Genomic DNA, 25,964 nt, shown 5'->3' with positions numbered 1-25,964 from the left:
ACCCCTCTCTAGCAAAATAATTGAAATAATATATCTGATTGTCTTTAATTTTACATTCTAGTCAGCTTAGTTGTATATTGGTTTCCCCTGGTGCACACTTTCATCAATGAAAGGTAAGCTTTTTGTTCATTTATAGCACTTCTGTGGTTTTCGGTGCTTTCCATACTTAGCAAGAAAATTCAGAACCTCTGTTTCATTACTGGCCATCTGCAGTTGTGGTAATCTGCCTATAAATAAAGCCAAATATAGTTCTATATGGAAATAATATGCATGCATATGTGGAGAGATAATTGGATTATCCCAAGGTTGAGTTCTCTTGCTGAAGAGCCAGACAGTGCAGCAGCTGTGGTTCTCACCAAAGCAGAGCCTTATTCGTTGGTGCAGATGTGCAGAATCTCCCTGTTGCCCCACTGTGTAACGCTGCTGGTGCTGCACAAATCTGGGCTGAGAGCAAGGTTGTTGATGGAGTTATCCACACCTTTTTTAAGCTATGACTTGCTGCAGCTGGTTAAATAATACTCTTTAATCCTTAGCTTTATTTTTAAATTCTCATCAACACCAGCTGTAGGTCAGATTTCTCATCCTTAATAATATATATCCGGAACAAATAGCAATGAGTGATGAATTGCAGCCGTGTGCTGCATGGGAACGCTATGCAGTTAATATATTTTAAACCAAAGTTAGGATTGAAGTTGTTTATTACAGGCATGAAATTAATCAGCAGCCAATGAACTATACATCAGGGATGAGTATGTCACAGATAAATCACAACACTGAGAACTTAGGAACTGTTTATAAACAACTGTGAATAAGCAACTTCAAGTAACTAATCCCCCCAAATTTCTCATCTCCCACTCTCACAGGCCCACAGCACACTACACAGCAGTGCTGCACAACCCATCTCCACCAACATGTGTGTTACAAGTGTCCCTGCCTGTCTGAGGGTGCCAATTCCCTGCTTGTATACACCTGCTCATGTGCACCTCTAAGCTGTGGGTCCCCCACAGTTGCCCCCAGCCAGAAAACAGCTGTTCCGTGTGAATCATGGTTTTCTTCAAGATGACTGTTGGATTTCACTTCCCTTTTAACATGATCAGTCACACATGCACATCATAAACGTGCTCACTCTCCTATCTTATAAGGTGGTATTATTTAGACCATTTGCCAAGGCTGGACCACACAGTCATCTCAATGCCACGTACTTTTATATCTCATTTTGGTATCAGCAGTAATCCCATGCTTCATCCATCTACACCCGTGTCTATAGTAAGGCTGCTGGGTGCAGTTCAGGTGTGGTGTGCTTGCTCTACAGTATTGACTTTTGGAGTTTTTTAATAAACAAATATCTAGATTCCCTTCGAGGTTTAAATAGCCCTTCACAGAAAGGTGTTAACCTTGCTGAAGTGAGCTGCAGGCAGACAAGGTTTTGTTGCATTACAAGGACATAAGCGATTTGCCAAAGCAGAGGGCTCTGCCAGCTGTAGTCTCAGCTAAAATAACTTACTGTGCCTGAATTGTTCCCCAGATACTGCTGCACTTGCATGAAACTCATTATACTCAGTAAAGAAGACTCAATCACATCACCAGTGAATGTTATAGAAATAAAGAGTAATGAGGAGAAATGACCAATGGATCAGTGTGTGCTCAGTTCCAAGGCAGGCATCCCACCTTTGTTTCAGAAGAAGCGAGAGCTAGGATCTGTGCCTGATAATCAGCCCTCTTGTGTGGAGGCACTGCACACCTCTCTGAAGCCTTTTCTCGTGTGGTTTTCAGATGGCTTCTGGCTATTTCATAACACAGCAAATAATTTGGGAACAGTCTGCTCTCTTTCCAGTGTTTATGAAATAGAGATTTCTGAATCAACCTAGGCCATTCACTGTAGAAACTTTGTGAGTCAGATATTGCTTCATTTCAAGAGATGTAAAGACTTGTAAGGTGTTTTCCTTAGAAAGGCAGGATGGTAGAGGCAGGATTTTGCTCAGTATGAGCCATCCGTCTGACTGTGAGCCTTGCACTCTTCTTTTGTAGACCCTGCTGCAGTGCCCTTCTGTAAGGTGTCAGCTACAGCTACTGTCAGGTATTTGTGCAGTTAAACCACAATCCAATGCTCTGCTGGCAGAATTCACTTGCTACAAAACCCATGAAAAAAAGAAGTTTTCTGGCTACTAATAATAGCTTGTCTTCCATCTCCTGGTGATTAACAGTCTCAGCAGGTAGTGAACAAAAGACTCATTTCATGTGGTATGGAGATGTTTCTAAGGAGAACTTAACAATATTCAAGTGGAAAGATTTCTGTGCTTTATTGCTACAGACCTCTATATGACACAAGCTACATACCAGTATTACTACTGTCTTGTCTGTGGCCGACACTTCTGTAAACGGAATTAAAATGAAGGAACAAGTAAGTATCATTAAACATTTTCAACTGCATTGTAGTAGCTTAGTTGTACCAGCGTTAGCAATCTGATTTCATTTCTTCATTCGGGATTCCTCATACTGACACTCTCAGAGTGGCACGTTACTATACATGGTACATGCTCTAAATAGTCACACATCCAGCATGAGTGAAGTGCAGCTTAGCATAAGGAAATGAGGGAAATACTTTCCAGGCAATTAGTGATGTTAGCAGAAAAAGACTCTTTGCCACAAATAGAACAGATTGAGTGAGCCGAGACTGCAGTGCTTCAGTTGTAGTGTGAAGTGGGGGAGTTGGGATCCACTGCATCACTGGCTGCTCCAACCTCCTGGCAGTCACCAGTAGTGCAGGGGGCTCTGCACATCTCAGTAAGGACTTGCTCCCAGATACTGCACTATCAACCTCTGTGCTTGTAAACTCAGTGAGATGGAAAATGTGAAGTCACTGTGGGTCTCAAAAACATTTCCTAACACAAACGCTTTTAACTTCCTCGGTAGAAGTTTTAAAATGTGCCTTACTGATCTCTCTTTGTTGGCTGTGCTCCACATTTCCAAATTATACTGAAAAGTGCCAGAAATACATTTTTGTAAGGTTTCTTCTTCGTACAAGTCTGTTGCTTGAAGTCTTGTGTAAATGGGAAACGGATAAAGTCATTACCATAATTCATTCACCTGAAACTTCAGTATCTAGTAGAACTGCAGCACGGTATCAAATGCCCTGTCTAGAACCTGAGGCTCATTAAATATAAATTAATTTACATCACATTTCCTGTAAATACTACCCTGTCATCACTTTGCTAATAGAATCTAGTAGCATTGTGCCAGTAGGACAGTGTTTTGCTCTCCCTGCAGCTTAACCAAGTACAACTTTCACCTGTGCTTCGTGTTGATCAGCCTGACATCTGAAGTCCCTCTTAGAAAGCATTGACTGAACTGAAGTGAGTCTGTCTGAGAATTCACTGAAATGCCAGTACAAATTCAGTAGTGCCAGTAGTCCTTGTCCACAAATCTAAAATAATGCATCGACTTGGGAAATCTTTAGCCTCAGCTACATCTTTAGCACAAAGAGATGAAGACAGAACATACTACATTTTCTGTGCTGAGAAGGAATACTAGCAATGCTATGTACTACTGCGAACTGAGGTCAGAGAATGCTGCCTTTCACAGTAACTTTACAAGCAACAAGGATCTTCAGTGTATTCATCTTTTCATAGGAAAAAAGGAGACCATCTTGAGGAACTAACTTTACATTCAGGTAAATACAATATCTTCTATCAAGCATTGTGGGATTACTATTGGAAGTTTTAAGGTAGACTAGTTTTTTAGTGAATTCCTGGAGAGAAAATAAATAAATAAATAAATAAATAAATAAATAAATAAATAAATAAATAAATAAAGCTTATTCTTTCTACATGTATGAAGAACCAGATCTAAGCTAAGCTTCAGGGAATTCTCTGGTTTGGGGGCAAACACTGCAGAACAAGTGTCCTGTAGCTAGTTCTCACCAATGACTATTATCAGCTGACAGGTGTGGCTCTGTTTGAGCTGCAGCCAATGGAGGTGATGATTTACTCATCAAAAGGTACTTTTGAACAGGAAGATTAAGCATCAGTTAAGTTTGCACCTTGAAATAGTGTAATGAAAACCATCAAACTCTGCAAAACTCGCATGTGATGGGAAGATCAGATTTGAAGAATCCTGGCACAATAGTCCAAAGCTTCATACAGTGCATGTTTGAAAGTTAAACTTCATATGCTTTTTGTAGGAGGTGTATTAGAGTTGTTTCAGAGAATCCTAGAGTGGTTGAGGTTGGAAGTACCTCTGGGTCCGCATCACAGTCAGATTAGCTTAGTGGAAAGATAATAGAGAATTGGAATGGCAAAAGGACAAACAAGAAAGGAATGCTTACCCATCTCCAAGGATCTAAGCTCACAGGGAAAAATTCCACAAGGGAGGGATCTCCAACCAGAAATCCTTCCCCAGTGGTAGTCAGCTCTTAAATGAGTCTAAGAGAGGTGCAGCCAGGCTCCACACCTTCCAGTTCACCTGTGCTCCCAGGGCTGACCCAGTCCTTTCCCCACGTGATCCATCAGTGGTTTTGGCCATGACTGAACAGTTCTCATACAGTCCATCTGGCTCAACCTCTGCTCAAGCAGGGACATCCAGAGCAGATTGCAAGCAAATATCATGACATCTCATGTCAAGATGGCTTGTGAAGATCTCCAAGGAGGAAACCCCACAGCCTCTCCTGTGCCAGTGGTCCATAACCCACAGGGCACAGAAGTGCTTCCCGATGTTCAAAGTGAACCTCCTGTTCCTAGTTTGTTCCTGTTGTCTCTTGTCCTAGCAGTGGGTACCTCTCAAAAGAGCCTGGCTGTGTTTTCTTTACACCCTCCCTTCAGATATTTACTGTAAGTTGATGAGATGCCCCTGCATGGATCACTTTTTGGGGCTTGGTTTTGTCACGATAACAAATATTTCTTGTTTTCTAATGCTTCTTTGGCTGTGTCTTTAAGCCTACTGCCTAAGATATCTCTATAAACTAATGCTGTTAAATCTGCTGATAAATGTGAAACTGCATATAAAGCTGGAAATCAGTGATAATGTTTGATACAATAAGGTTAAGATAATATTAAAAGTAGAGGCCAAAGGATTTAAATGATGCTTTTTTTTTCTAGAGTTCTTGCTCTGGATAAGAACTCTTTTCATGATTGTATAGGTGTGAATGTCATTTTTTTTTCCCATATTGATTTTGGTTTAATGAAGTGGGAAAAAGAAGTCGGTGAACAATTTTGATTGTCTTATTTCAGTAAATCGAAAATGCAGTGAATTGTAAAGTAGCTATTACAGTCAGTTAATATTCTATGCAAAATGAAGCAATTATTTATTATGGCTTCCAGTAGACGGAGAAGTTATTGAAGTTGCCATAAATACAGAGTGCTGAATTATTGATTTATTTACATGTGTGTACATCTGATACTCTTCACATGTCAGAGTACCATATGCTATTGCATATAAATAGCAATCTGCAATTTATACATCACAAGTCGCAGACACAGCAAGTGGGAACTCAGACGACAGGGCTGGGTTTTAGAGGATGGCTAATGCACCGCTCTTGCAGTTTTAAGTACCATCTGTTTTGACATAGACTGGGCCTGTGTTGTGCTGGTGGTCAGGAATCCATGCAACTTAGCACTGTTGGGCTTGAGCCAGTTTACATTTTCTAGTAGGAGAGAGCAACCAGTGGCCGTGCCTCTCTCCCTGCTTAACTCCCCAATTTCCCATAAACAAAATGTTAATCCCTGTGGTTCTCAATAAGCATTATGTGCTTGCTCAGTGCATCACTGTACAAATACTGCATACGTTTGCAGCAGATGGGGGGACTGCTGACTGTCACTCGAGGACCTGTAGAATGTGAAATGTCTTTTATTTTAAAAAAATCCGCATTTCATGTGTCTTTCTTAGAGAGCTGTTGGATAGTGCTGGTGTCCCGAGTTTCTGCTTTGGAGATCACATTTCTTTTCTTTTTTCCCCAGCAGGTCCAGGTCACTCAGATCCAGAGCTGATTCCTCTGGAAAGTGGCTTTGGCCAGCTTTTTGCTGAATTTATTCCTTTGTCTGTAAGCATAGTGGTAGCACCACGGATTTGTAAGAAACATAAAACTCTGTATTAAGTGGAACTTTCTGCCATTCCTCTGAAAAGCCCTGGAGACCAGCCTTGCTTTCTCAGTTTGGCCACGTGTCAAAATGGAGAGGAACACAGCCCTAGAAAATGAGGTATTTGCTCACCAAATGAGAGAATGCTTTGTCACGATACTAGCAGGTGCTTTTGAAAGAATCTCATTGGTAGGAAAGAAAATAAGCTTTGGAACCTAAAGTGTAAATATAGCTGAGCTGATGGGGAGCAGGTGTTCCCTGACAGCCTTCAGTCACGCTCTGTGCAGTCTCGCTGCAACCCGTGGCCATCCTGCATAGCCAAGTCAGGCTATTGGTGGCATCCCTTTGAGTCTGCTAAAGCATTAGCCGAAGAGAAAACATATCTGCCTGGAAGGCTCTCACCGCCTCACTGTAATTCTGCAGCATTCAGAAGATTTCAGCTAAATAAGATCACCCTGAAGTGAGCAGTGACATAATAACAAACCCAGCAGTTTTTCTTCCATTGCAGAACTTTTTATTATCACTCCCTTGCTGATAACCCAGGTGGCAGGGGCACGTGTAGATAGAGAGGAGAAGGGTGCCCCTGTCCCTACACTGTATGGGATTGTTGTACCTCCTGTCCCTATACTGTATGGGAGTGTTGAACTCCATCTGCCTTGCCATGTGACTCCTCAGCTGGGACATGGGGGCATTCTGTAGAATTCTATAGATGTCCTGCAATAGAATCCAGTGGGAACTGGGACATGCTTCTTTCCCTTTTTATTTTATTTCCCCTTTAAATCTATAGATCTTTTATTGTGCTGTGTACGCTTCTGCCCCATGATTTGGAGGGTTGTCTTTTCACAGATTTTCAATTTTTAAAGCCCGAATTTAGTCTAGGGAGAACGTTTAAACTGTAAATTGCACTGATTTAATGAATCTCTACATCAAAACCTGAATGCTGAGAGGAATGCAGTTTGTGGCTTTAAGTCTCTTGCTACTGCTTCAGCTTATGTTTACCCTATTGTTTATCATTATTTCTCCAGTTTTTGAGGCCAAATCTTAGATCCCTGTTAATTTCAGTCAGTCATTTCTGAGAGTTGTGCCTTTTTAAAGCACCAGTATTTGATTATGAAAAACAATGGTCTGTTCCACAAATAATTAACTTTTGGTAGATGTGCTGGAAATAGTCATTCTTGGGGGAATTATTTGTCTGCTGTAAAATTTGCAACCGACTAGATGCAAGTCATCTTGATTACCCAACACTATGAGTGTATCATTCTATTGTCAGCTTTCCCCAAGGCAAGCATTCCTCTAGTCTGTATGTTATTTTCTGTTTAGAGCAATGCACATCTCACCAAACTAAATTTCAAGATTCTTCAGGTCTACCATGCTTTAGTCTACATGAAAAAACACGAGTCTTGAAAACATCTCCCTCTCATAAACTTGTGTACAGCAACTTGGCTTGAAGTTGTTCTGTAGTAATGAAAACTGATAAACCCTGTATTATAGATGCTCCCATTTTTGAGAAGTGAAAGATTAGAAGAGCTACAGCTGATGGCAATGGCTGCTTGGATTTGTGTGTTTTCTGCTTGGGAATCATGAGGCATTTGTTTGTTTTCTATCTAAATTTATTGCATAGGCCTGTTTGTATCAACAGAAACTTAATGTCAGCGTGTCATTCAAAGACAGAATATCATTTTGCTCCAGCTCAGTGTCACTCCAAGTGGTTGGTTCTGGCCAATGCATATATAGCTAGAGAGCTAGTGTTGGTCGGTGTGTGCTCATCTATAGTTACATTAAGTGGATTTGAAACGAAAAGTTAAGATCACTACATAAAAATGTGAAACACAAAAATGTAAATGTTGCCTGGTTTGGCAAACAAAAAGTTTTGACCATACACAGTTTTCACCTTGGAGTAGTTCAGACATCTCAGACTGACTCAAAGGAGAGACAGACTGTAGTTGTAAGTCTATTTCACTAAACCCAGGCATCCTCTCAGGGTAAGTTGAGCAGATGTTTTGTATTCACCTGGATGGAGTTCTTGTGTCAAATAAAACTCTCTAACCGCTACTTGTCGGGTGTAGAGAGAGAGGATGGTAGGCTTCTTAGTATGCTTTTGAAGTTGAGCAAACTTGACATATTCTGTTGTCTAATTTTATCTTAAACCTTTATGTAGAAGCCTGGAACTTTGTAAATGCCTATTTCCTTGTTAACCACAATTGTATTTTGCATATTTCAAAGTAATGCACTGAAAAGAACTGGATTGCTGTAGATGTGGTAATCCTGAAAATGGGGGACAACTAAATGTGATGTGTCCAATCTCTTGATAACCCAGCATTGAGAATCTAGTGGGGAGCAGGATGCCTCTCCTCAAAGTGGCATGGGATGCATTGGGAAGGAGGTACGTCAGGATTTGGGGGAGGTGGAGGGTGAGTGCTTCTTCACTCCAGAGGGAGTGAAGGTCAGAGGCCAGAGGGTTCGCCTATATTAGTATTTTCATTTAAATCAGACACTCGCTTTGGAAAGAACTCTCTTCTTAGTCCTCTCTTACCATGCTTTAATTACCACCACAGGTGTATGAACCCAATTACTTTCAGATGAAACAAAGGCAAAAAATATAGTCCAACAGAACACCTGAAGTACCAGAAGCAACGCCTGGTGAGCATTCAGCCTTGAGAGTGAAGCTAGAAGTCCAAAAGCACCCACTGCTCAGACCTGTGGCTGCTGGGTTCTCAGCAGTAACTGTTGGGCTCCATCAGTCTCTGCAGGAGGAGTTCCCTGGCATACAATAAGGAGTTAGGAAAGTGTGTGATCTGAAGGAATTTAAGAAGAGCTTGCATTTCAGCATGTGAGGAATTCATTTTGGGGTTAGGTATTTACTGAATATGTTAAAAGTGCACCATCCTGTCTATTGCTATATAGTTTTCCAGAAGTCACACACTGACAACCCCTTTTATCAAAAGTGATACACCAAGTGTCAGCACTGGTACTGAAGACAAAATTTACATGGCTTGACTTCATAAATGAATATGATGAACTAATGTGATGAAAAATAGTACCCTGAATGATTTTTTTTTTTCCCCTCAATCTTTGTATTTTTAGCTCTGCTCAAGAAGATGTGGATAAAATTAATCCTTGCCAAGTGATAGGGGACAAAGTCAGTAGGGGGCAAATATGTTCCAGCTTTTGAAAAAAATACTGCAAGGAAGAATTATTTGCTTAATAAAATTGTAACAATTATCTCACTTGCAGTGCTGTTGAACTTTAAGCATAGAGCATTAATATGCCAGGAATGCAAGATAGGTCTCTAAAGGTATTTCAGAGAAGTTTATGGACTAAAGAAAACTGGAGCTCAACATCATAGGGATGTCACACCAGTGTAATGTAAAGTATAAAATGTCACACAGAAACAGCTGTGAAATGGCTTCACATTTACTTTAACATAGCCCTCTTCCACGTGGTCGTTTAACAATGTCTATAGTCTTGCTCAAAAGGTGCAGTTTCTTATTACTTTCTATGGGAGGTTTTTAAAAACCATAAAGGGTTATTTTAAGTTCTGTGGAACCATTCCTTCCAGGAGCATGTGGATGCAATTACTTCATGAGCTCTGATGCTGCTCATTTTTACACTGAAATACTGAGCCTTGTCATAGATCTTTTGGTCTCAGAAAGAGAGTTGCGTGACCTACAAGATCTCACAAGATCAGCAAAGCTGGAAATTAATTTCTTAAGTCTCTCTGATCCCTTCATTTTACTTAAGTTTCCTCGCTAATTTCTTGTCTTGGTAGGAATAAATGGTTTGGTGAAAGGGAAACAGGAGCAGTAACCTATCTCAGGTTTATTTAGATTTTTGCATATATGTGTTGGAAGTAAGCCAGGAAGCAATGCCGACTAAATGAAATCATTGTAATGTGGCCACAAAAGAGGGATACCATATTGCATAGTTATAACTGCATATTTGTCAGCTGTGATGATGTTTCAAAGAGAGCCATACTTTGCAGTTTTCTTTAATAATTTGCTGGTTTTCCATCCCTCTCCAGATGCTGTCTGTTTGAATTAAATTGACATACATAACTACTTGTATACAGAGGTGTGGGTTAAAATGTATGACATGGTATATTTGGAAAACTGAAAATGAGCACAGTTTTAGAAGGCTACTGTGTACTCCAACTACTCTTTAAAAAATTGAAGATTAAGGAGACAGGTGTGGGGAAGACTAGTAGAGTAGGTAGAAATAGATGATGAAAATAAATGGCCAGGCAGCTGTATGACACATGGGAATGTGGACAATATGTTGAATCACATACCGAATGCATCATCCTTCTGAAACTGTTGAAATCTGGAAGGCTGACAATGAGTTTTCCATGAAATACGGGAGAGAAGGACTCTGCTGTAGCCACTGCTGGTAGTGCCGTGGAGTGCTGAGCTTGTTCTGGAGTACTGTGCTTTGGGAGAAATGCTCACAGTTGGAGAAAGTCTAGGAGACACTGTATTAGTGATGTGTTCAGGAAGAAAGGACTGAAGTTTGAGCACATAGCTGCCAGACATTCTTGCAGAAATAGTGGAGATCTGTCATTCCTCACAAGCTCTAATAGAGGGCAAGAAACAGCTTCTTACTCGAGTTGGGTAATAGGAAAAAACTTAGAAACTTGATAAAGTGACAACACTGGAACAGGCACTTCAATGAGTTGAGTTATAGCTTTCCTTTGAAATAAAGAACAGGGCAGACATGCACATCAGGGATGGTTTAAGTGTACTTGGAGAGAGACCTCAAGAGAGCTAATCCAGCCCTATTTCTCATTCTGTACATTCTTGATCACAGAAAGTTGCAAAATCACGTAGGTACCTCTGCTGACCAACCCTTTCTAGGAGACTTGACTGCTGCAGTTTCACGTCAGGTTGTGCAGTGAGCTTTGTTCCAGCCAGTCCCTCCTGGCTTCCTGGTGCTGGCAGGATGCGAGGTCAGCGGTGCTACCACAAACATGATGACATTTGGGATGTGGGAGATGCTCTTCTGTAGATACCTGTTTTTCTGGGACTACTTCTGTGTCCGGAGTCCCAGAACACTAATGACTGTTGTAGCCTGCTGTGTCAGCTACATTTTTTAGTTCCTCAAAGGATATGCAGCCAAGTTTGACACCAGTCTGTCATATCTTGTGCTGAATCAGTCCGGCAGAAGCCTGTCAGATGCCTGTCCCTATTTCTGTACTTCTGCTTCTATGGCCATTAAGCTCCCACTTTCCACAGCCACTGTAAAGAATTACTTCAGGCATGGGCACAGGTGGAGATACAGTGATAAAATACAACCAACATTGCACTCAATTAAATAGCTCATATTTATGCAGCACTGTTACTGCTGAGATGCTGAGTATACGGTGTTTCCATACTATGCTTAAATGGTTTTTGTTCGTATTGTTTTGCATCTAATGTTCTGATAAAAAATGCCAATTTCTTTTTGTTTTCCTCACCTATACTGACTCTTGAGAGCCTACTCATAGTTTTAGTCTAAATTCTTGCCTTAGTGTTGCTAAAAATCTCAGCGGTGGCAGCAGATCACACGAAGCATCCATTTTAGTTGTCCTGAGGTTTTGTTAATGTTTATTGATACTTTCATTTTAATTTTACAAGCTTGAGGAGCTCTCCATAGAGATCACTTTAAAACAGGTGCATACAGAACTCCCTAACTAAAGGTGCGGCTGAATCCAGCCAGCTTCCAACATGGGCAGCAGCAGTTCAATCTCAAGAAGTCCACACTGGGATCCAGGCATCAGGTGTCTGACATTAATGTCCACTGCTGTCTCACAAAAGCATGACACTGTTTTTTCCCTCTGGTTCTGAAGTCAGAAACTCTATTGTTGTCAGGGCCAGAATGCATGGACACTTGATCTTAGTTTGAATAATGTGTGTAGAAGGCTATTTTTCCCCAGATGTATGCATGCACTGGGAAACAAACCGGGGGGGGGGAGGTAGGGATATAGAACTAAGAAAAGAAAAAATGGGAACAGAAAACTTTGAAATAAACCAGATTCTTAGTGGAATAAAAAAAACTCCCTTCAGTGCATTTTCCCCATCTGTGTCAGCTTTTATAGCTCTGTTTCTGGTATGCATCTTTTGAGATTTCTTTAAAGATTGTGAAGAAATTTTGTCTTACATCAACAAACGGTTTTCAGAGCCTGAGCAAAGCCATAACAAAAAGCTTCTTGCAGAAATGCATTGGTGGTCAGAGAGGGAGAGGGGTAAACGAGGTTATAGGGGGGGAAACACAGGGCTGCTTTGTAATTTTTTTTACATTTGAAGATCACCAAAACGCGAAGTTGCATTTCAGGCTTACAAACGGTTGTGAGTTTTTTTTTTCAGGACAAGATGTGCTTGTATATGTTTTGTGACTAGACTGATTATATTGAGAACTGCAGTCGGTTACTTGGTTTGTGCTTACAGGATAGCATTTATCGTTGTCATACCATCAGTAAGCTGCCCTCTCTTGGTCTGGCTCAAGCTGATACCTGGCATTTGATAAGCGGTGAAAAACTAAACTGATGCTGATGCAGTGCTGCAGGAAGTCCCTCCCAACAGTACTAGAAAAGCCTGGAAAACATACAGCAGGTCAACTGTTTTGCTGAAGCTCTGAATGCTACCAGAAAGCCTTCCGAGCTTTTACTGGTTAAAATGCCCTGAACTCACCTCCTGTGTTTCCTTTTCCCTTTAAGAGGTGTACTTAGGGGAAGGAGGAGAGGATATGTTCATATGGACCTGTGCATATCTGTTTGGAAATCCATGTCCTGAAGGTGTGTGGGAGCAAGTTTCACATGGAACACCCTCAGGATATGCAGGGTGAGTGCAGATCTGGAGCTGCTACGCTGATGATAGAATTAGGAGAGCATGAAGAAAGCACGAAAAGTACCCATAAAACAGAAGGACACCACTTTTTTAGCTCCAAGTCTTAAGTTAAAAACCACAGTATGGTGATTCATTATGCATCCAGAATGTCTGAGGTACTGACTATGCACAGTTAGCACAAGAACGAGAAAGGAATGCCACTTCTGGTCCAAAAGGAATGGAGATTAACCGTACTGGCTTGGTGCTTTGATCACAGGAGGGGAGCATCATGGAGTATTAGAAGCCGTTTTATAATTAAGTGTAAGAGTAGTGAAGAATGTAAGCCTGTAGGGATGGTTTTTTGATGTTTTCAACAATCACAGACTGAAACTCTGTTTTTTCGTATAGTGCTGGGAGCTGTCGTACAGGAGGTGATCACACTGTTCTTTTGTATTAAAAGCATCTTAAAGTCTCAAGAAAGGAACAAGAAGTGAAGGCTCCAAATCTGCCACATCTTATGTACATGTTTAACGTCAGGCACTGTTGTTGGCTTTGGTGGTGATGTGAGGGAGGTCAAACATATGGTAAGGCCTTGCAAGGATTAATCTAGGGGACTGTTGCCTAAGTGGTCCGTGGAGCCAGTGCTTGTCTGCAGGAGCTTGGCTGCTGCTGGTGGGATTTTTTCCTCTCCAGCTGTAAATCTCATTTTTAAAATACCAAAGTATACTAGACCCTTTCCAAATAACACTCCTCCATGCAATTATTTGCAGTGGCTGCCAGGGGGGTATTAGGGGTCTCAAAGGGGAGCAGAGTGTCTGCAAAACCTACGCTGCGTTAAGATATCGTTCTTGCTCAGAAATATAATGATCCCTGGGTTAGAGTCACACAGCCATAGACCAGGCTCAGAAACATTGAAGAAAATGGTTTTTCTTCCTCTGAATACTGAGATTCTAAGTGTAACACGGCGTGAAAGAGGAAGAGCAAAGGAACTGTGTAGTGGGGGTTCTCTCTTCACAGTGGGAGATGATGATTTTGATGTCTTCAGCTGAGCTAAAGTGGCCTTTGGCAAAAATATGCACTTCGTGTCTTGGTTTCTCCAACCAAGCAGTTGCACATCTCACCCTCACATACAAACAGAAAATGCAAACCTTGTGTTTGCCGCTGCTGTAGTGAGATGAGACCGAGCCTGTGCTGGGCAAAGTGAAAGCTAAATGCTCAGTGGGAAAATCTGTGTATCACTGATCAAATTCGACTAAGACTTAGTTAATTTAAAAACTCTGCCTAAATGTGGATTTGGGTAGGTTTGTTGAATGCATTTCAAGATGCGCCCTGCTTAGCCCATATCAGTGCTGCACAGTTACAAAGCTCAGAGCCTAAGGAGATGGCTTTGCATGCTTCCCTGAAATGTCTGAACACTGAACGGATAGGGAAAGATGCACCGTGGAGCAAATCTTGATGTTGTGAAACCACTGTTCTTACTCCATTCTTGATTCTTGTTATCCTGCTGGGTGCTGTGTTTTGGTTTCTGTATTTATCTGTATGGAGCTTTTCTTCTTAAAGAATGCCTGTTGTGGTCAATATGGAGAGGTTAGAGTTGGAATTCCTGTGGCAATCAGTGTGGACAGGTCAGAGAGGGAACGAGCAAGCTCTTTGGCAGCATTCATTTCTCAGCATATCATCTGTGACATTTGTTTGACTGCCAGAAATACCACCTAGTTGTCTCCATTTACTGGTTTGTGTTGCATTGAATGGTGTGAAGAGCTGGGAGCATGACTGGATATGATTTTTAGGCAGCAATGTCAGCAGAAATGCAAAACTGTAGAAATGAACTTCTGTCAAACTCAAGCTTTCTTTGTAGCACACGCCCTTTATTTTTGTGCCTGTGAGATGGTAAAGAAGTAGTAAATTGTTGTGTGTGGTTTTGGGTTAGCTGCTTTTGATGTGACAATAGTGCTAGGGAAAAGCTGGTGTAAACGTTGTGCAGTGGTTCTGTAACAAAGCTCCAGGCACGCTGTTTCTCTGCCACTTGCTCTTCTGTGCTAAATGTGACCAGAGCTCGTGTTCTCCCTTTGGACAGAGGTGCCTTTCTGGTGGCAAGAAGCAGCACAGCCAACACCCCCCAGAGCCAGTTGCTGGATTCTCAGTTGAACTCCTGGTTTGCATGAAGGAGAAAAGAACTTTTTTAATGACACAGTGAAAATACCTGCAGGGGGCCGCGTTCTTCCCACCTGCCCAGACCTGGTAAATGAAGCAGCATTTACTTCCTGAACTTCTCTTGGCTTATCCCTGAATGCCTGGAGGAGCAGTGAGGTGAAGGATGGCTGTGTACCTCCCTGAGCAGCCCCTGGGTGCCCAGCTGTTGAGCTTATTGCAGTTACTCTCTGTCGGTTCAAATGTATTTGTTTCCTGTGCTGTTCAGTCAAGTTCTGTTCAGCGTAACAATGTGAAATCTCTGGAATTCTGCTGCCGTCTCCTCTTTACCTTCGGGCATGGGCCCACAGTTTGCCCTCTGATAGTGCTGTTGGGTGGTCAGCACCGAGGTGGGCAGTGCTTTGAGAACACACCCTGGGTGTGTTTCTGAGAACTTGCATGTCCTCCTTCTCTCTGGCAAAATGGCTGCTCGCTGAAATCCTGCCTTTTGTTTTCCAGATTCCGACCTGAGCATGCGGACTCTCAGCACTCCCAGTCCAGCACTGATATTCCCACCAACATCTCCCGGTTTCCAGAATGGTCGAGGCTCCTCTACTTCGTCATCCTCAGTCACTGGGGAAACGGTGGCCATGGTCCACTCTCCCCCTCCCGCCCGCCTCACTCACCCCCTTATCCGCCTGGCGGCCAAGCAGCAGAAGGAGCAGGCCCACATCGACCGGCTGCCCGACCAATCCATGATCCACATCTTCTCCTTCCTGCCCACCAACCAGCTGTGCCGCTGCGCCCGCGTGTGCCGCCGCTGGTACAACCTCGCCTGGGACCCCCGGCTCTGGAGGACTATACGCCTGACCGGCGAGACCATCAATGTGGACAGGGCTCTTAAAGTGCTGACACGAAGGCTTTGTCAGGATACACCCAACGTATGTCTCATGTTGGAGACGGTAATTGTTAGTGGCTGCAGGCGGCTCACAGACAGAGGACTCTACACCATTGCCCAGTGCTGTCCGGAACTGCGGCGGCTGGAGGTGTCTGGCTGTTACAATATCTCCAACGAGGCGGTCTTTGATGTCGTGTCACTGTGTCCAAATCTGGAACACCTGGATGTGTCAGGTAATGGGAAATATTTAAGTACGGACGCCTGGGAGTCTAAAAGCCTCATGCCAGTCAGACACCTGCTCCCCAAAACTGCGTGCTTCCCCTTTCTGTGTTACATTTCAAGCTAGGAATACAGATACACTCTCACAGTTCCAGTGTGCTGGGCACCACTGGGATCTCAGTGCCCCACCTGCCAGCAGCAGCTCACAGGCAGAATGGCTCTGATGGAGGCACGCTGACAGAGATGAGCCATTCAGACAGCCAGGACACTTCTAGATGTTTTCCTAAAGCAGCCTGTGCTAGGCTTTTGTCTAGGTATTAATATCAAATGTCATTCCTAGTGAAACTTCAAAGTCTTCTAGTTTCCTATTCCTGTTCCTATTCCTATTTTAACCAGATGCAGCTAGCTGAGACTTTCTTTTATAGTGTATACACTTGCTTAAAGTCTTCATCCTTTCATTACAGTTGCAGTATATCACTCCTGCTGTTTAAATCAGCAGAAATGTTTTAGACAGTTTTCCCCAGATGTGTCTGGGGATACAAGATATTTATTTCTTTTTCTACTTATTTCTTTTTCTCAAGGTCAGCCACACACAGTTTCCTCTCAGAGAATATGTTGGTATTTAATTAAAAGGATGCACTGAAGCAGATCTCTGAAGTAAATTCGAATTTCAGTATTTATTTTGTGATCTCACTTTGTTGTCAGTCTAATGTTTATAATAATCAGCTAGACCAGATTTCCAGATTTGCCATTGCAGAGGTATTGATGGCTATACAAAAAGCAGAGCAAAGTAGGAATTGCAAACGATGTTGATGAGTCACTTTACCCAGATAAGCTGATTTTTCAAAAAATTTCCCAGCGGGTGCACATTCGTTTGCTTTCTTTTTTCTTTTTTTTTTTCCCTTTCAACTAATTTTTTCAGTTCTTTCACTCACTAGTTCCCAGGATGGCAGAATGTCAAGGATAGCATCAAAACAAATAGTAACAAATCAAAATTATTCACTTGTTTTGTGACCTCTCTCTGCAGTTGACAATTGATTAGGGTTTCTGTCCCAGAGCATATTCAGTCAGGTTATATCTGAATTAGTTGTTGTCAGCATGTGCAGACAACAGCTGGGAGTTGCTACCACACATTCAGGTTGAAGCATCTCCAGTATCAGGAGTAAATGTGTATGCCTATGTGATTTAAACCTGGAGCAATATATCACTTTGAAGGTTGGCTATATCCCATGCATATTTATATTTCTCTTACGTACATCCTCTCATATGGTATGGAGAGTTCATTGGCCCAATATTCTGGCTTTGGAGACACAGGAAAGTGGAATTGCTGAGCTGAAGGTGAGCTGTGAAGAGGGGAAACAGGTTTGAGGTAAAAGAAAGTGTGGTTGGTTTAGTGAGCAACACCTTAATGACCAGTGCAAGAGAAAGCCATGGATAAGCATAGTGATGCTGTTGGGCAGATTCAAACTGTTTCTTAACACATCACCTTGTCCATCTCTGGGGATTTTTTTTACAAAGCAAATTTGCTTGCCCTCATTCTTTTTTTCCTCTCCATTTTCTCAAACAGAAGGAATGATTCCTGAACTTAAAGCAGGAAAAGCCATCTTCCACAAAGGCTGGGGGGGCCAGATTCTCACTAGTCAGCATCATGATGTCAAAGCAGTTGCTGAAAGAACTTACCCGCCTTGCTGAGCCCTGCCCCAAGCTGTGCCAGGGCTGCTCTCTTTTATTTCTCTTTGGGAAATAAGTGTTAAAAAGAAGGTATGTCAGGGAAGGCCAAAAAGAAGGAGGAAAAAAAGGCACCCTGCTCTTACTTTCGTAGCTGAATGCCATATTAAAAGAATCCAGGAACAAGATTTCAAACAGCAATTTTAATTGCTGTACAGACTCTCCCTGGACTTGTCTGAAATGGGGTTGCATTCGAGGGCCTTGGATAAATTTGGACTACTATTAGGAGATCTCATGTGAGAAGTTTGCTTCTGTAATCAATCCAGGGAGTAGTTAGGAGGACAAGGCTTGCATACATGTTTGGGCAATTCTCAGCACCAAAAGAGCTCACTGATCTGGTTTTATAGTGAACAAGAAAGGTTGGGTACTTGTGCTGGGGGCTAATGCTGTACTTGTAGCCAGTTAGTTAAAACACAGTTCACATGAATCCCTCTCCTCCTTGGCTGGCTATTTGGCAGCAAGAAAGTACCAAAATCTTTAATGTCAAAACCAGACATTCTTATTAACTTCCAGAGTTCTCCACAATGGAAGTTCTGTCACTTTCAACATCCACTTTGTGGGCAAGTCTGAGATATCTCCAGAAGCTGGTTGAGCTTGACTGCAAATTATTATCTAACATGCTTGCCAACAATTTTTTAATCTGTTTGGAAGTTACTCCTCCGTCCTGAAAATTGGTTTTACTTCCTTTATGGAAAATCCTGCTACAGAAGTTTTGTTTTTACATTTTTTATTATTTAGGACAGAAAAATTGTTACAGACCAAGAAATCTGTCATTTTGCCTAAAAATCAGGTAGTTGTATATCAGTGTGGACTCTTTCTCTGATGGAACCATTTTGAATACCCTTACCATGAAATATTTCACATTGTAGCCAAAGTAACTAGACAAGATGATGCTCAGCTTACCCAGACAGTGATCACACACTTATGCACCCTGACTCCAACCTTGCTGAGATACTTCTGACCTTTTGACTCTATAATTGCGGTCATTAATGTTCTCCCCTTTCTGGGATCCACAGCAGACTAAACATTCTCCTCCACCTCATAAGCCTTTCATTCTCACTTCACCAAATTAGAAAACTGCATTCTGGTCAGCATATCCAGAGACATCCTGAAATATTGAGACTGATGCCTTAATTCAGCAGCCTTGTTGTGCAAACACAATAGGAATAGCTACATCAGATCTGACAGATTTATGCCTGGGTGCCAGCTTTTTCTGTGAAAACCCAGTTCAAGATTGGGGACACCTCCTGTGCATTTAGTATCAGCTAGTCCAACGTGTGTATTTGGAGTGAAATGTTAAACCAGTCAATACTGAACTGTACTCCTTTCCTTTAAAAAAAAAAAAAAAAAAAAAAAAACACTTTGCTTTGTATACTGTATAGTATTTATTTGAATTCAAATTTATTTACAAAAATTGCACCATAGTATAGATGGATCTGCAAGGCAATCTGAAGGGGAAATAGTTTTTAAAAGAATTTGGTCATTGAAAAAAGTGTTTTGCTTCAAGGTCCCAGAGCTTCTACATGACCTGTGGACAATTTGCCATTATTTGAGACCTAAGGTAAACTTTGCATCTGTTCAACTAAATTTGAAGCCTAAATTAAAATTCCAGCTGCAAACTCAAGTGAGAAATGTAGAAATCTTAACTATAGATCATAAACTGTTTCAAGTCCATATTCCATGCTGGACATCTGCGTGATTATCTGAAGATTTTTTCTTTTTTTTCTTTTTCTGAAGCATATTCAATCCTTCTAGTAAATGTCTGAATAAGACCTGTTGTATCAAGTGGTATGGGTTTGGATCATCCGAGTTCTTGAGGGGATCTCTATACAAAGATTGGCATGCTTTCTTTTTTTTTCAGATTACTGGACTTGTGCAGCATTTATGATCCATGGGGCTGTAAGGTTGTCATCTTAACTTTTCTGGTTTTTCATGGCTCAGTTCATTGCTTTTGGCCAGTGTTTCAGCAGTATGGAAAAGCTCCTTCTATCCTTTCCTGAGGGCACTTCTTCAGGTATAAGCTGCAGAATTTGAGTAGACATTTGTGGCTGAAACTGTTGGGTCTTGATCACTTGCAGGCCAACCCTTCCTTTTTTCTTGCAGCTGTTTCTAGGCACTTGAATGCAGTGAGCCCACCTGAACAGAACACAGTTAAGAATTTCCCTTCAGTAGTCTGAGACTACACGTTTGCAATGGAGCAGGAACAGCACTTTCCAAAAAAGCTTTCACTAGTATACAAAAATGGAGAAAGTCTGTGAGCGTGTTTTTCCTTTTAATCTAGCTTTTTCTCTTTCCTTGCAAGCTCTGGTCTTTCTCCTCTAGTCTGGTTTTATCCATTTGTGGCCAGACTTACAAACTTCAAATAATCCTTTCCTGTGTCTATTCATGTCCTCCCATGCCCTTACAAGTCTTAGCTCCTGCTGACTCTCCCCATTCTCATTACATTACTCAAATCTCCACCCTTCTGCAGACCATTGGTCTTGCCATCGTTTTGCATCCTTCCTGCACTGTGGGCTTGGGGCTGGATTCACATCTGTTCCCCAGATGCATTTTAGACTGTTTGTGGGGTTTGTCTTCTTTTTTATCACAGGATTTGATGGTGCAAGAGCCTCTGATGTTGGTTTACTAACTCAACCAGTCTGCAACAAGAGTGCCTCTGATCAAAAAGCTGCATGGTTTTCATGTAATACCGTTTTCTCAAATTGACACTGAGTTTCTATTATAGTAACACGCTGTCGAGTTTCCCTAGGTAAACCTAGGGCCATTATTTCACATTTGAGATGTGGACAAAAATGGCCTGTGGCCTTTCCTGGTCCTCAAAATCCAAAGAAACCTCACTGACTCCAGTGGAGTGTCTTTGCCAAGGTACAGGGATGCATCACAGCAAACCCAGACTAGTCAGTCAGGATGGCTGTTCTAGTAGATATCTGCTCTGGAAGATGCCTTTATGGCATCCAGCATGCCATGTCACACGCACCTTTCTGGTCTTGCTATCTGAGTTATCCTTACTGCTTGCTTAAATTGACTGTTTTTCCACATAGGCTGCTCCAAAGTAACATGTATCAGCTTGACTCGCGAAGCCTCCATCAAGCTGTCTCCCTTACACGGCAAACAAATCTCCATCCGCTACCTGGACATGACGGACTGCTTTGTCCTGGAGGACGAAGGACTGCACACTATTGCCGCCCACTGCACTCAGCTGACCCACCTGTACCTGCGCCGCTGCGTCCGCATCACCGACGAAGGTCTCCGCTACCTGATGATTTACTGCACGTCCATTAAGGAACTGAGCGTGAGCGACTGTCGCTTTGTCAGTGACTTCGGCATGCGGGAGATAGCCAAGCTGGAGTCGCGCTTGCGATACCTGAGCATCGCCCACTGCGGCCGGATCACGGACGTGGGCATCCGCTACATAGCCAAATACTGCAGCAAGCTGCGCTACCTCAATGCGCGGGGCTGCGAGGGCATCACGGACCACGGCGTGGAGTACCTCGCCAAAAATTGCACAAAACTCAAATCGCTAGATATCGGCAAGTGCCCTCTGGTCTCAGACACCGGCCTGGAGTTTCTAGCCCTCAACTGCTTCAACCTGAAGCGCCTCAGCCTGAAATCGTGCGAGAGCATCACTGGGCAGGGCCTCCAGATTGTAGCTGCCAACTGTTTTGACCTGCAGATGTTGAATGTGCAGGACTGTGATGTTTCTGTGGATGCTCTGCGATTTGTTAAACGACACTGCAAGCGCTGTATTATAGAGCACACCAACCCTGCCTTCTTCTGAAAGGATACTCCACCCGTTGTTACAATGCAGTATTAAAAACACTGATGTATAAACGCACGCTCCCGTATTCAGTAATGCTGTTTTTTTGTAGCTCACGGGAGTCAGCTTTTCTTGTATGTTGTTGATGAGGGAGCGTTTCTAGAGGACTATTTTGTTTGCTTTATGTATGATCACTTTTGAAGGTGCGGTGGGTCTCCGTTGAGAGCCTGCCTTAATGCACGACCAGTGAGTGCTCAGCATCCCTAGTGGGTTGCCATTTCCGTAACAGCCATGGTCTTGTCCCAAGCTAACGTAGCTACCTCCAAAGGAAATAGCACATAATCCCTCCTTTGGAAAGGCTGCTAAGCTGTGTCAAACACATCTGAATTCCAGCTGTGCTCTTAAAGCTGACTATGCAATATATGTCTCTGTTCTCCAATTTCTCCAATATGGCTGATAAAGCATCCCCTTATCTCCAAGTAGTTTTTCCTTGGTAGTCACTCATTGTAATCCCTCAGGAAATACTGGGTGGTGTTTTTAAATATACTTCACTGAGGCAGAAGACCTGCTGGCCTTTGCTGAGCACTCTGCTGCACGAGTCTGGAGATTGTGCTGAAGCATGGTTTCTCATGGAAAGCTCTTTTCCAGTTCACTTATGTATCATCACTACTTGCCTTCGGTTCTAAATCTGCCCTTACCTGCATCTGTAGTAGCAGCTCCTGGGTCTGATAAGCAGTGACAGTAAGCACTTGAGTGAAGGAAAACAGATAAGATATTGGTGGCCTTGCAAAGGGAGAAGCCAGCAATCCAAGAGGCTATTACAATTCTGCAACAAACTGAGCTAGCACTGCAGTACACTGGGGCCCCTGTGATGCTGAGGAATGGCTGACACAGGCAGTGCCCATTGCTGCACTGTACTGCTGTCACCAGAAGGTCTGTCTGCTCCTTCACAGTACCTCTTCAACAGCCGTGACACTGCTGCAGCTGCCTCTCTCTGCGCAACCCAGGCACATGTGTTGTGGTGTATTCAGTATGTGCCTTAGTACATGTAGAAACCTCACCCCTTTCTGTGGCCTTCCAGTTTAACAGGTAGATGGCTGATCTCAGGTCTTCAAAGAGGTTAGCTTGTTGTTAGGTGACATCCTGGGAGAGAGAGGGGCTTAGAATGTATTCACATCAGAGGTTTCATTTTGTGAAACCTTGTCTCATGTGTGCCCAAAGGCTGGATAAATGGCTGCTGTTCAGCAAGGAATTACCAACACCAGCATTGCCTTGTGACACTGCAAGCCCGCTGTACTCTCATGGTCACTCTTGCTCATGCAAGAGCAAGCAGGGCTTGGAGTTTCCCCTCTGCTGCCTCTTTCCTCAGAGCACACAGTCATTTTGTGGTTCCTTTCTTCACCATTTTCTGGCAGCCGTTTCTCTGCAGTTTCACATTTACTGCTCAGATTGGAAGCCAAAGATGTGAGGGGGTGATGATATTTTCAGGCAGGCCCCCTGTGCGTGACTGACAGGTGAATTCATACAGTCAGCATTGTGAATTTATACATTCATCTCAAATGCTATAAATGTCTTGGTAAAGAACATAAGAAGGGAAGCACCGTGTCTGGTTTTCATAAGCAGTAGTTCCATCATCTCCAGACAACACTCATAAAATCATTGATATGAAGTGAAAATCCACATGCTCACGAAAAATACATAATTGCTGAGGAAATACTTGCAGCAGTGCTCTCTCAGATTACAAAAAAGCAATGCTTTGGGCACGTCCCTGCAGAGGGAACTTGTCCTACTTGTGCAAAAAGTCCTGTAACCTACGTATGTTCCTCCAGTTTGGAGTTTCCTAACTTCTGGTATGTCACCACCTGTGAATTACAAATGCGATTGTACTGAAGCAAGGAGGGCTAAGGAACATGAATTTGTTATTGCTACTGTTACTGGTCAGCGGGTAGCAGAGAGTAATCCCATCCTTTGACCAGTTAACATCACTTTAGTTTTCCTTTCTGTGTTTTTAAAATTAGAGATTCTTTTCCAGCCAGTATTACAGCGTATTTTATCCGAGCCAGCTATACTCTCTGTTTATCCTTTATCTGAAAACGGCCCCAAGAACAGTTAAATGTTGAGCCCATTTCTGAAGATGGTGGGATTTAGAGCCATTTGCACTCATGAAATATAAGGCCTCATTAGTAACATTTAACTGTTTATTAGGAAGAAAAAAAAATCTACTTTTCTGGCTAAGCTAAATTGAGTGAATAGTGCTACATGGTTTTTAAGGTTTCTAATGTTTAAATTGGCCTGTACTGTACAAATCTCACTATAAAGCCTTAATTTGCTACCAAGAAATAAAGCAATATATTGGTAACTGATGAGAGTACATTGTCATTTGCACTAATTGATAAGCTTATTGTGAAAATGAAAAGATAAAATACTTGTAAAACTTTGTTTTCTTGAATCCAAGCAGACAAATGAACAAATCATTGCAATAAGTAGGTGGATGATTATAAAAACAACAGAGGATTCGTATAGGTTATGGTTTTGCCTATCTGTCTCTTTAAAATTTTATTTTCCTCATGAGATTCTTCTTTACTCTGAGACATAATCAGTAACTGGAAGTGTAAGTAAAAGAAAAAACAGCATGTAAAAAGCTCACGTATAAAAGGTCCAGGAGGGCCTCTGCTCTGAATTAAAGACAAGCTAACATACTTATTCTGAAAAGTAAAAGGGTAAAGCACTTACTTATTAGTGTAGTGTTTCTTTTGAATGTTCTAGAAAGCACACTCTGGGGGGCACTTGTAGAAGATGAATGAAAGTAATTTTTCAAAGCCAAACAACTTACACAATCTGATTTGCCGCTCTGAGAATGCTATGCATTTCAAGAAAATGTGAACTTATTGATATAGCTTGCTTGTTTTGACTTTTAACCTTTTTCCAATGTCTGTTTGCAAAATGACACAACCAGGAAGGAAAATGAAGTATTGTATGTGGAGCTGAGTTTGCTGGGAAGGATGCAGCATATGAATGAGGTGTCGTAGTTCTAGTTTGAGGTTGGCAAAGACTATCAATTTCCTGAGCAAAAACATTGTTGATTCTTGAACCATAACATTCAGGCTGAGGCAGTGAGGCTTCCTCTGCTCTGCCCCAGCGTGCAGCGATCTCATCGAGGCAAGCAACCATGGGTCACATCAGTCAGGCTGGCATTTGTTTATGACTCTGCAATAACTTGTGTCACGCAGAAAGAGGTCTCTTTGAAAGGGCGCATCTAAATCACCATGCACTGTGATTATACCCAGAGCTCTGTATCAAGATATTTAGTTTTCTCATTCCCTTGGTTTTCATAAAAAAGTGGAACTCTTTTCCTGAGGTTAGCAGTGTGCAATTAATGTGAAGTACAACACTTTTGCCTTTTTGAGCTATGCGCTCTTAGCTTCCCACAAAATGCGAAACAGCTTCTGTTGGATGTCTTGAGCCTCCTTCTGAACCTCAGTCTGTAACCTTTCAGTAATGGTTTGACAAAACATCTACCCTTTGAACTGGAAAACTTAAAAAACTATTAAAAGGCCTAATTTTAGACAAGGCTTGAAGCAGGTCCAAAGCCCCATTAAAAAGAAATGTAGTGACCGTTTGGACTGCAGACTGGCTGCCCCACAGCTGCCAACGTTGGTTACAAGGGGAAAAGCTCTGTGAGAGAGCTGGTAGCAAACGGCTCTTCCCTGCCTTCAGTTTTTTACAGTTTTCTCAGTTTAGCTGTTCAGGCTGAGACTTCCCATGCTGGGTTTGAAAATGTTAGTTGAAATGGTTCATCTGGCTCTGTAAATAAAGCTAGAAGGAAATGTCATTTTGCTCACGGTAAACTCTTGGTGACCTTTCCTTTGAAAACAGTCCATTGCTCTCCATCTCCTCCATGGCCTTCGGAGCAAGAGTGTGAGCCTTGCCAGGAGATCAGCTTTGGGACAAGGATGTGTCTTACTAATCTCCCATTAAAATTCACCCTAGTTTAGCTATAGTACACATCTTCAGACATCTCTGACTCTGTGATCGGGGAGAAGAGGGCCACACTTGGCTATGATGAGGCTTGTAGTCTGGCAAAGCAGAGATTTGGCAAAGCTGAGAAGCATTTATCACTCTGGCAGTGTGAAGAAGGAAATGGCCTGAATTATGTGGAAGCTGCCTGGAAAGTCAGAGCGGGATTGAAAGACAAGATTTGGAGAACTGGGACAATAGAGGGATGAAGGAAATTTCTCAGGCAAGAAGACTGCGACTGAGATGAGACTGAATGATTTTCAGTAAAGAAATTGGGTCGGGTTAGGAGAACTGGGTTTGTATGACTTATTGGACAGGGAGCGTTGGATCAGAGAATGTGAGTCAAG

The 25,964-nt window shown here is 42.3% G+C and overlaps 1 protein-coding gene across 6 annotated transcripts in view; it reads left to right on the top strand.

Annotated features, from left to right (window-relative positions):
- FBXL7 (F-box and leucine rich repeat protein 7) overlaps nt 1-23,963 on the top strand; it is a 167,835-nt gene extending 143,872 nt beyond the window's left edge. For all 6 annotated transcript variants that reach the window (XM_010708490.4, XM_085220432.1, XM_085220431.1 and 3 more), the window contains 2 exons: nt 15,518-16,129; nt 20,885-23,963. In XM_010708490.4, the coding sequence (XP_010706792.2) occupies nt 15,518-16,129; nt 20,885-21,621 (1,349 nt within the window). In that variant the 3' untranslated portion in view covers nt 21,622-23,963. The remainder of the gene's footprint in view (nt 1-15,517; nt 16,130-20,884) is intronic.
- The last annotated feature ends 2,001 nt before the right edge of the window (nt 23,964-25,964 follow it).

Source organism: Meleagris gallopavo, chromosome 3 (assembly GCF_905368555.1).
Source record: "Meleagris gallopavo chromosome 3, MGAL_WU_HG_1.1, whole genome shotgun sequence".
NCBI classification, from domain to species: Eukaryota; Metazoa; Chordata; class Aves; order Galliformes; family Phasianidae; genus Meleagris; species Meleagris gallopavo.
The sequence above is the reverse complement of the archived record's forward strand: the minus strand, read 5'-3'. Positions and strand labels throughout refer to the sequence as shown.